Genomic DNA, 12,712 nt, shown 5'->3' with positions numbered 1-12,712 from the left:
TATGTTGGTATAATATTAATTTGATTATAAACATTTTTAATAATAATATATCCGGTTTAAAATAATAATGACAGTATGACTATACTTATCAATAGAAATATTGGACTATTAATTATGAAAATTAAATATCTTTAGTCATCAACCAACAATACATTTTGTTTATGTATTCTTTTATTGAGTCTAATAAAACGTAATGATACTATAAAGGATATTATTATATACCTGCCTTGTACATATAAAATATTTCAATATTTTTATTACTTTACTAAATATTTTTACTAAATTTTAAGACTACAAGAAAGGTATCAATAATAAGAAATTACCAAACTTTTGATTTTCGTAATGTCAGTTGTGCATTAAAAAGGATGATAACTATTAAGTATAGATAATTAATCTTTAATTATTCTATTAGCATTAATTGTGTTTACTGACCTAGAACTGGTTGACCTACTTTTAATATACCTTAAATTTGCATAATTGTTATTACTTGCAATAAAGGGTATGTTTACACATTTAGATATTTAGTTAGAAAGTCTACAAAATCAATAGGTGGTTAGACAAAAAAAAATTTAAATCAAAATTAAATAAACCGTTATTTTTCATTGCATTTAAAAGTTGCACAACAAAAACAGGTTGAATGAATTTATATTTTAATCATTATTTTGACAATTCAACTCTATAACCAAATATTTCAACCTGGTTAATCGCTGTGAAAATGTTAGAAACAATGCAAAAAAGGTAAAACAATTTTATAAACAGTGGTAGTTCTTTTGATTTATTTCCTTTAAAATAAAACTGGTGTATTTGTAGTGGTTAAAGCTCTGTCTACACTATCAAACTAGTGTGATGTGCCCAAATATGGTAGCGATATGCTTAAATATAGTAGTGATATGACATCATCCTGTCCATATATGGGCACATCACATAATTTTGTCACATAAAGTTAGATAGTGTTAGCTTAAAAATAACTCTAATTATTAGGGAGCTTTTTCATGTGTTAAGTGATGCAAAAGATGTTGTTCTCATGTTGAGGGTGCATTGAACGCACTCATAGTGCACCATGAAAAATACAGAAAGACATACACATAGTCTTATGAATGTTTAACAGTATTGATTGGATTTGACATTAATAGGATTGTGAGGTGCAAGTGTGAATGACTTCACTGAGTGTGTCTTAATTTCACATAAACCTTCTGCAAACATTACTCTTACATTTGTTTGCTTAATTTTTTTCACCTTAAACATCTATATTAAATTTATATTTAATGTGAGGAGAAATTAAATATTTATTTGGTTTTTTTGTTGCCGAAAACAAAAATGAATTAATAAGTTAAGTTATTTAATTAAATTATGTCTGTAGAAAGAATTATTATTTATTTATTTGGTTCTTTACTTTAAATACCATAAATAGCCATGGTTCTTCTGTTGGTGTACCACAACCACCACTACTACCGGGTTGTGTTTCTTGGTGTACTACAACCACCATTTTGTTTCTTGTGTACCACAAGGTGTGGTTCTTTACTTAAACTACCATAAATGGCCATGGTTGTTTTGTTGGTGTACCACAACCACCACAACCATAATGATATGTGTTTCTTGGTGTACCACAACCACCACTGTGTTTCTTCTATTGGTGTTATACCACAGTGGTGTGGTTCTTTACTTAAACTACTGTACCATAAATGGCCATCGTTCTTCTGTTGGTGTACCACAACCACCACTACCATAATGGGATGTGTTTCTTGGTGTACCACAACCACCACTGTGTTTCTTCTATTGGTGTTATACCACAGTGTTGTGGTTCTTTACTTAAACTACTGTACCATAAATGGCCATGGTTCTTCTGTTGGTGTACCACAACCACCACAACCATAATGGGATGTGTTTCTTGGTGTACCACAACCACCACTGTGTTTCTTCTATTGGTGTTATACCACAGTGGTGTGGTTCTTTAATTAAACTACTGTACCATAAATGGCCATCGTTCTTCTGTTGGTGTACCACAACCACCACTACCATAATGGGATGTGTTTCTTCTTTTGTTGTACCAAAATGGTTTGGTTCATTATTTGAACTATTAAATTACGTACCACAATGATGTATACCATGGGCCATGATTCTCCTATCGGTGTACCTCAATGGTATGATTCTCTTCTTAAATTACCATATGCCATGTGGTTCTGTCCCGAGTAAAATTTAAATTGTGTGTTTCTTTTCTTGAGGTATTCTACATTTTCTTTTTGATTACTTTATGCTTTAAATCAAGTTTTGATATTTAAATTAATTTGTTTTTTGTAGGCATCTGTGATGGGAAGTAGTGAGGAATCCCAAATCATCATGGGTAATGGAGGGTGAGTTTTATACTTTATTCAACATCCTCATAATAAGTTTAATTAATTGTATTCTATATTCTTATCTTATCATTTTAAATATGTATTTTAATATGAATTACTTTTTATATTGTTTGTAGTATGTTTCTGATAATGTATACAAATACATGTTGAAAGTCAAACTGTATACATGGAGATTATGTTGGAAACCATTAAATGCATCTCAATATTTTGTATAATACTAACATTTTTTAATGTATTGATTAACCAATATTTACCTATCGTAGAAAGGGAGCATTACCGTTAACTTAGCCTAAGGTCTTGTTCACACTTAGAAGGTTATTTGTGTGATATGAACAGTCTAAACTAGACAGAAATTTAACATAAAACATCTATTGCACTTTAACTACCTAAATAATTAATATATATATGTGACGTTTGGTGCTGTTGGTCACTATAGAATATTTCCTTTTTAAGATGGTCCCATAATAACTTTTTTGTTTCATATATATATTATTATTGTATAAAATTACAATACATCACAGAATAATACTATTTTTTCTTCCTCTAAAAATAAATTGTTTCTAGACACATATAAATTCTATTACCTTTACCTCGGAGAGTATTTATATTTTTTTTTCCATAGTACTAGTTACTGAAAGAGATATTTTAATGTCATATGTTTCACTAGCTTTTCCCAGAAGTACAGCAGAAAAAATACTTATTTTAATACCATGTTGCTAACGTATACATAATAATTTGATGATGAAATATACATGATTTTTTTGGAAAAAAATATTCAATTTTCTATCCACATGACATAAATAAAGTTTTCATCTATTATAATATGATTCAACCTGTTAGTGGCAGTTTCATCGCTGTTGGTTGACAACTAAATAAAATAAAAATAAAATAAAATAGATTTTATTTTTTCCTAGTGATTTTTAAAGCTACTTATTTTCTATATTTATTTGACATTTTTAAATTGTATTTTCTTCATATTTTCAACAAATAAATTCTGTGATAGAATATACTTTGCCAACAATATACTACTGGTTTTCATTTGTAAATGTCCTTAATTATTTTTTATTAAACATTCATTTTTGTTTGAACATTTTTTAGTAAACTTTATGATATAAATGTTATGCCACCTGAGGAGCAACCAACTAGAAAGTTTTCAGTGGTAATTTTTATTAAATTTTGCATTAATTCTTCATTTTCTCTTTCAGTAATTTTCCAGAATTCATTACAATTTTTTTAACACTTTAATTAATTATTTTAACTGGGCAGATTTAAATCTAAAAAATATTTCGATAAAAATCAAATAATATTTAATATTTTTCTTTATTTCACTAATTTAACTTTCCTTATGTAATTTTCAATATAAATTCACTGAAATTGGTGAATTGAAGATTTTTTATGGATTTTAAGTTTGCCCAAAATTCAATTAATGCCTGTTTCACAGCAAAACAGTAATCATTTCACATCAAGTCACTTTGTTTCTTCTTTTTTTACAAAAGAGCATTTTTAACATTTTTTCTTCTTTATTTACCTCTTTCATGCTTTCCTTACCACACAAACTAGTCCTCGCAATGGTCCTTTCTTTGGCATAGATTCAATTTCTGAAATTCCAGAGCCTAGCCGATCTATCCAAGTGGTGAGAATTCTTTGTAGTTGTCTGTTTGTCTGTTAATCTGTCTGTCGTAGTCTTAGAATTTTGAATATTCACTTTTGCATGCCTGTTTACTATATAGAATATCGAGTCTTTTATTATTACTAACTTTCTATTGTGTGTTTATTTATTTTGATAGTTTTGCATCAGAATAATGAAGTGAATTTTTGTCCATCTGATGTAATAAAAGTCATGTTAGGTTTAGACAAAAGTTTTCTTTCTTCTATTCTAGTTTTTAATAGCTGCATTTGTCAGTTTTTAATATAGTTTGTTTTTTGATATTGATATAAATTGTCTTTAACAACAGTAAGTGTTTATATAAAGAGATCAATTCTTAAGTTGGTTAAATTTGTATATGTATATTAATGTAGAGGAAGATTGGATGCAAAATATAATTACTGTATTGGCATACTAAACATGAAGTTGGGTTGTGTCAAAGGTCATCATCAAAAACATAATGGAACATGACAATTTGAGGATAGGGATACAAATTGGTTTAATACCTATGGGATATTCATGTCACAGTATGATAACATTACCATATTCATAACAAAAATTATGTAATCTGTAACCAATGAATATTAACTGGATATTGGAGACAACAATATGACAATTCATTAAATTTGCATTCTGGAAATCCTAGTGAAATTGATTAATAAAAAATATTTAAATTTGATATTATTTAAACCCATTCTACAAAGTTATCTTTAATTTGGACTTCGATGAAGATCTGGAGAAATGTTGAATTTTCTCATAGTAACATAGCTATTTCTGTATTTATTAACATTTAAGATTGATAGAGTAGGAATAATATTATTTATTATTATTTTTAAAAATTGGAATAAATTGTTTGCCAGAAAGTGGGAGTTACAAGTTACAGGAATTAGTTAATACAATCTAAACAGACCTTACTACTTCTTCTGGAACCTTGGCCCATCTTTGCAAAGGGGTGCGTACTCCACCACCTCCACCATTTTTTGGTAGACAGCTAAAAATTAAATTATGAACTACTTTAACACACTATTAATAGTATGTGTTAGCTGTTGAAAAAAATCCTGGATCCGCCCCTGCTTGATATGATTCTATTCCAGTTAGTTGACACAGCTAAATTAACTTCTATTTGTACCAAGATTTAGTGATTTAGCCACTTACAGACAAATTCTTAATCAATTTATATTATGACTCAAATATTATTTACACCTGTCCATCTAATGTGTATATTATTTTTCAAATATTATTGCAAATATGTTATTAGTCTGCAATGTGTTTAATTAGAGGAAATAGGTCACTGATCAATAATAATAACTTATAAGGACTGCTTACAAATAATACCACATTTTTGATAGAAACATAATTAGCTTCAAAGATAAATTAAATAAAGTAATATAGTGCAGTGAACTTTCCAAAAGTAGACTTTTTTAACTTTTTAAATGGAATATTCTGAAAACTAGACAGACACCATCGCTTTTCAGATATGCAAAAACTTTGCCAGGATGATAAGAATATCTTGCAGAATTCTTTTTAAAGAGTAGAATTGCGACCTATAAATTTGACCTTAAAAATTCTGATTTTGGGAGAGTTTGTTGTCCTTAACTGTGGCTATACATGTGGAAATGTTATACATACATTGATCACTGTGTTATTTTATATAACCTAATATAGTTGGGTGTACATAGCCCATGGGTAGATTGTGGTGCCCTTAAAAGTAACTACTTACAATTGGTTCACCAAAAAGTTAAAAATGTATTTACAAAATGATGATTACTATAATATGGAAAATCTTATTTTATAGCATCTCAGTTTGAAACAGAAAGCTCTTAACATATAAATTGATATTTGCATTCATCGAGCTATTATAAATATTCATACAAAATTTCTTTTTTATAATGTTATAATTGATATAGATTTATTTTACAAATATTTAATTATAGCTTGTTTAAAATATAATTCAATTATGTTTTTAGTTTTATCATGGGGTCATTTTAGCAATCTTAAAGATGTATTGTCCCCCAAAAACATGAAAAATTAAGATGAATTAAATCAGACTTTGAATATGTTATTTTGAAGTTTTAATAAAGTTAATCACTTCCATAGAAAAAAAAACGAAAAAAAATAATGTTTTCACTTGTAAAATGACAAAATAAATGGTTAAATTCAACCAAAAATCCATTGGCTGGCAGCCAATTTGACTATTTTTTTGCTCTAAATTACATTTTTTTCAGGTCAACATGCATTCATTTTCTTTTCTTCATACTATTGTTAGTGTTGGTATTTAACAATCGATATCTTATCAGCTATTCTAAAATTAGTATTCTACCACTGAACAGTAACTATGGACAGTTTTGTTATTGAAATCCTTTTTTTTTTTCAATTCCTTTATTTTTTCTCCCTCAATATTGTGTGGCAATAAAAAAGGTAGCTACCATTATTAACAAATTGATGCAAATTTTGTTTAAATGCTGGAAATATTGGTATAATGAGAAAGAGAATAAAATGGACTTCTAAAAATCGATTTTATGTTTGGCTTATGATATTAATTTTCTTTATAATTATAATAATTATTTTTATAAATATGAGCAAGGGTGTTTCTTGACAATGCCATTGTTATAAAATAATGCAGTCAATATGTTAGCAAATGAAACACAAAGGTGAAAATTGATTAATATGGTTCTTATTTTTCACGTTGGTTTAAAAAAAAAATATTTTCTATTTGGTGCATTGTTAAGAATTTATAGCGACTATTTGCAGAATATTACAATATATGTTAAAAACACCTATCGTTTATTATCTACTTGTTTATTATGACATGATATTCCAAAATGTGTAAATTTATATATTTCCTTGTTTAATTAATAAGATTATATAAGTGTACAGATAGACAGCAAGCTTGTTTTTAATTTTTCCTTAAAACCTATAAACAAAGTTCACGATTAAAAATACTCCCACATTAGCAAATGATTAATGTATTTAACATTTTAAATTTGTTAAACTTATATAAGATATAAATTTTTGTATGTTAATTAGCATTTTGTAAAATTGCATTGACTGACTTATATCATGTGTCATAACATTATTGCCATCTATTCTTTGCTCTATGGTACATTCAGGAGAAAGGACTGAAACCTTTGTGTTTGGTATGTAACATCCATCTATTGCGTTCATATATTTTACATCTCATTTTCATTAATCAGCATGTATTCAGAGAAAAATGTGTTTTAGGTCATCTGATATGAATGTTAATATACTGTTGTCTGTTGGATTTTGTGCAAATTGTGTGTCATTTCTGTGAGCTGTTTGTTTTCATTTTCTGTCTTTTCTAATCATTATAATTTTAGTTATTATTGTTATATATATTTTTTACACACTGGTTAAAGTTGTTATTTTTTCAATGTATTTTCTTGGTTTTGCTCAATATAATAAATCATAATGCATATTTGTATAGTGTCTAATGAATCACTAATGTAAATAGGCATTGTACATGTATGTTTTTATTATTTGAAACAAAGTAGGGTTTCTTTTAAAAAAAACATAGATTTTATATTTTTCTAGAAGTTGAAATATCTTTACTCTTATAACAGTGTTCTATATTTATTAGAACTTTTAAATCCATTGCATTCTATTTTTTTAAATAATATTTCTTTTCTTTTTTGGCATGAAATTCCTTCTTGGTTCTGAATAGATTAATACAGGAGATCTTTAAACAAAAACTGTTAAAAAGAATCTCCTGAATTGAAAGTGACAACTTAAATCTCTATAAAACGTATTATCCTTATTTAAAGTGTCCTCTTAATTAAACTGTCCCCTCATTTTATTTTACTGTTAAGTGAATTCGGGCATTTGCATAATATATATCACTGGTATATTTTATTCAATAAAATAATACACTGAAATACATATAAGCATATATCAAAATAAACTCACCATTTAGCAGCAGGAAAATTCAAATGATTTGCATTTTATGATTACATATTCTATTATTGAAAACGCCCCCTTATTTTAAAACATGTCCTACTGAAATGTTTCCTTAATTAGTGGTGACTTGTTCCATCAAAAAACATTTATAAATTGCAAGTTGATATTTAGAATAGATAAGAATTTAAATGAAATTTTCTGCATACATATCTGTCAATGATAAAAGCAAACTTTGATGATTTTTTGTCAAACTAGTTTTATAGTGTAGACAGACCTTTAGATATATGAATATAGGCCTTTTGAAATTTGGATTATTAGATTTGTATGATTATAATATTTTTTTTTCTATACATAAGAATAATATTAGAAGTCTTTGTGACTTATAACTGTGGCCAGTAAAAAGCTCTGTCTACACTATCAAACTTTACGTGACAAAAAAAATGTGTGGACATAATGATGTCATCACTACCATATTTGGGAATACCACTATATTTGGGCACATCAAGGTTTTTGGTCAAAATAGTTTGATAGTGTAGATAGAGCAAGCACAAAATTGGTTCATAGTTAATATATTCTATCCTGCAGTCCTCAATACACACCTTAAAGCTTATGTATGTAAATTCCACTAATTAATTACTATGCTATTTTGCCTAGTATTTACTATGTAGTTTTGCATATGCCCCAAAACTAGTATAAGTTACATTATATATGCAATATTAATTTTAATGAAATCTATGATTTTTTGATATTTATTTTGTCTTACATTTCCTTTAGACTAGCTTAACTATAGATTTTACTCCACCATGCCATTTTCTGCCATAGCATTATACATATAAAATAATTTATGTGGGTAAATAAGCAAGGTTTTAAGTTTGCACTTATCCGTCAGTCTTGAGATAGCATAGCCCAGAGTTTTTACACTTATAGGCATAATTCATTTTTTGAATTATTTATTGTCAAAACCATGTTTGATGAACGGTAAAGCAGCAATGCTAGAGGTCCATGTTCTACTTCTCCGCTTAGGCTTCTCTGATAGAAGAAATGGAAAGAGCATTTAGCTAACTCAGATGTTGTCCAGTTCCCTCCTTGCCACTTACCAATAGTTTATTTTATATTAAGCTCTATCTACACTATCAAACTTTATGTGACCAAACAAATGTGATGTGCCGATAATATATGGGCATGATGATGTCATATCACTACCATATTTTGCCATATCACTACCATATTTGGGCACATCACACTTTTTTTGTCAAACTAGTTTGATAGTGTGGACAGAGCTTTAAGTCATTAGAGAAACATTCAAATAATAGTATTAGTATTTATAGTGTTAAAATACTGGAAACTACTGTATAATGTTTTTACATATTAATTTCATCAAGGGACTGTTCACAGCATTTTGACTCTTCTAATTTCCAGATTAATGTCCTGGGTAATGTAATGTTAAATGTTGTAAACATTTGTAGATAATGTTATCTTTTCTTTTCAGGTGTATTACATGGTAGGTATTACTGCCAGTGTTATTGTTTCATGTATTGTAAACCTCCTCATTCCGTTACCTTACCCTACTTTTGACATCTGAAAACAATATTGTCAAAAGTGCTACAGTTGAAGTTACAATCCTTATAGATCCTTTTGTCCGTCACAATATTGGTAAAACTGTATGACAAAAATGCTTGGGATATATCTTTATTAATAAACAGACGTACTGGGTTTTTACCCCCAAAGTACCCCCTCTGTTGAATCCTTTATACACTCCTTTTCGTTTCTTCTCTAGAGGATGCTGTAAGTTCTCTTTGGATCCTTTTTATTCCTTTTTAATTCCATTTTAAAAGGATATTTCTTCTTTTTATATTTGCACAATCAGCATTATTTTAGCAAAATATTATTTGATGCTTTGGTAGTTGTTTAGTTTTATTTCTGCAAGTGTTTATGTTCTTCTCATTTTCATATCATACCCATACTGTTAAAAATTACATTTAGAGGTTGCATAATTTTAAATAAATGTTATTCATCCATCATGTCAAAAGAGTAAACTATCATCATGTATAAATAATTATTTTTATATAGGCTTATTTAGCCTATATTACATAGAATAACATTTGTTTTGAAGGTAGATTAAAAAAACACAGTTAATCAAAGGTTACATAACTGTTATTTTACCAATGTAGAGTGAGTGATGGATGTTCTCTAAAAACTCATTATGAAAAATAATGCAATCTGCTGAATATTGCTAACAATGACTGTAATATTAATATATTTATGCAATATTGGGCACGATACTTAAAGCCTATATGCATATTCACATTTAGTAAATTAGCCGCAAGCGAGGATTACTACACACTTCTTTTAATGAGCTTTTTCTCCATATCTCTCTATCATCTCTAGTCTCTTGTGAGGAACCCAAGGCCAAAGACATCTCCACTTGTAACCAGACCTTCTTTGAACGATAATGAATTAGTAGGTGCCTTTATATATTTATAAAATTAACATAATACGCACCACCCTCTACAACCTGTGAAACCATATACCAATATACATGATTAAGTCGCAGAGTATTATAAACAAGATTGTATTAACTAATAAACAATGAAGCGTTACTAAGCCGCGCACAATTCCGTTAGCATCCCTAATGGCTTCACTTGATCTTCTCTACTTATGATACAATTACCGTATTCCAGATGCAATGCCGATTTATGAGTGCGCTATATGCTCCACTTTTTAATCCATAATGGTCTGAAATGTTTTCCTTTCTCGGAAAGAAGTTACTAAATATTGCATCACCTTTGCAAGTCATTCATTACACTATATTATATTATTTAAATGTATTTGAACTTCTTTGATTTAGAATTGAATTTAATTAAATAGATACATATTCCTTTTTCATTTACAATTTACCAACATAATGCCAATACTATTGCAAAACTTTGATTGTGTGATGACCCAAACCTACCTGCAATGTAGGAATCTTCATTTTCTTGCTGAATTGAACTGCTTGTAAATGAATTTCTTTAATATCACTATATAAAATAATAATATGAGGCCCTCTTCAAGTCAGCTGTATTGATGTAGTACAGCTGATAGAGCTACCCTTGTAAAATATACCAATTTCATGTTCGCCTGGTTGTGTTCATGACAATAAAGATTTATCTTATCTTATCTTAAAGAATAAAATACATACAAGAATAAAATAAATAAGATTTTGACAATAAAAATTATTTTATATATTTATTTCTTTCTATCTTGTTCATATCCAGAAAATTCATGTTTATAAAAAGACACTGCAAGCACTCATCTACCCCATTTCTAGTACAACGCCTCATAACTTTGAGGTTTGGACAGCCACCGCCCCTACCATGTGCTACGAATGTGAAGGGGTATTGTGGGGCATTGCACGGCAAGGTGTACGCTGCACCGAATGTGGGGTCAAATGTCACGAGAAATGTAAGGACCTATTGAATGCGGACTGTCTTCAGCGTAAGTTTTGCATTTTATATTGTTAATCATTAATGTTTCTTTTATAAATGGTATTAATATTTCAGGTGTATGAAAACCATGCAATTTTGCAAAGCAGATTGTGAAGTTTGAAAGGACTTTTTAGATGAACATCCACAAGTATATTTTAAAATATTATATAGTAAAATGTTTTGTAGGTGCATTTCAAACGTATTACTCTTTGTCACATTCATGATATTCTCAGAAACTGATAGCTTTTACATTTTTTATTTTCTTCCATGCTGTATATTGAAATGTTTTAGGTTAATAGATATCTCACAGTAAGTATAAATAAAGAGGCAGGAAAAAAACGTCTAAACAATTTAGAAACAATCAAACAAACAATCAAGAAAAGAAAAAAGTTATTCTTCATATAAGCAATTTATCAAAGTTTAAAATAAACAAATGAAACGTTAACATTTGCTAAGTTACTTATTTTCAAACTATAAACTACAGAACCAAACATTAAAACTAATTTACAGCCAATTATAAAACTTCTACAATATTTTTTTTTAAACCATATAACTTTTTGTTGAAATTTCCTTCCATTCCATTTATTTATATTATTTCTTATTCCTTTATACTTTATCTGTTTTGTATCCTGTACTTTGCTTGTTTTATGAGCACATCTGCCTCAAGTTTGCTTTTAGGAAACGTACCCCCTCTTATATTTTAGATTTATTACAATACTCTTTCATCATAAATTGTTATATTTTTCTTAAGGAGAAAATAAATGTTTTTTTTATAAATTGATTGATTGATGGAGGTGATGTACGATAATAAATTAGCCTTTGGCGCACCATAGTCGTTGCTGAGTGTTCACCTGCTGAAGGCTGGGATTGAACACTTTGGGGTTTGAGTTGTTTTAATGTTATAGAGTAGAATTGGTAATATATATATATATAGTGGTTTATTTTCTACATGCTGTAACTTGTATTAGCTCAACGAATGTATGTCAGGCACACCTGGTAAACATGATAAGCACATACAAATGTACACCGTGAATGCTGATAATGTGAAGAGAACCCATTTTGATACAATAATTGTTTAAACATCATCATTAAAGAACAAATTACATAAATTGGTTAATAATTACAGTTAAGGGTAAGAATGTAATAAGCATTATGAATGGTACAAAACAAGCTATTAGATACTATATGCTTAGGGTTATTCCATACTACCTGAATAATGAAACCATTCCAAAGTGAACACAAAAGTAGTGCAAGGTGGTTGAAAGGAGGTTGAAATTTACATGATACACTTTTCGCAAACTATCAATTTCAACCCGAGATAATTCACAGTT

At 28.5% G+C, this 12,712-nt stretch overlaps 1 protein-coding gene across 10 annotated transcripts in view; it reads left to right on the top strand.

Moving 5' to 3' along the window:
- Positions 1-12,712, top strand: part of LOC140062288 (protein unc-13 homolog B-like) — a 130,015-nt gene that overhangs the window by 75,782 nt on the left and 41,521 nt on the right. For 8 of the 10 annotated variants that reach the window (XM_072108438.1, XM_072108436.1, XM_072108435.1 and 5 more), the window contains 5 exons: positions 2,299-2,351; positions 3,915-3,987; positions 7,110-7,136; positions 10,303-10,374; positions 11,172-11,391. In XM_072108438.1, the coding sequence (XP_071964539.1) occupies positions 2,299-2,351; positions 3,915-3,987; positions 7,110-7,136; positions 10,303-10,374; positions 11,172-11,391 (445 nt within the window). Of the gene's footprint in view, positions 1-2,298; positions 2,352-3,452; positions 3,514-3,914; positions 3,988-7,109; positions 7,137-10,302; positions 10,375-11,171; positions 11,392-12,712 lie in introns of all 10 variants that reach the window. The other 2 variants (XM_072108437.1, XM_072108439.1) reach the window with 2 other exon arrangements.

The sequence above is a fragment of the Antedon mediterranea genome, chromosome 11 (genome assembly GCF_964355755.1).
Source record: "Antedon mediterranea chromosome 11, ecAntMedi1.1, whole genome shotgun sequence".
NCBI classification, from domain to species: domain Eukaryota; kingdom Metazoa; phylum Echinodermata; class Crinoidea; order Comatulida; family Antedonidae; genus Antedon; species Antedon mediterranea.
Note: the sequence above shows the minus strand (reverse complement) of the source record. Positions and strands in the feature narration are given on the sequence as shown.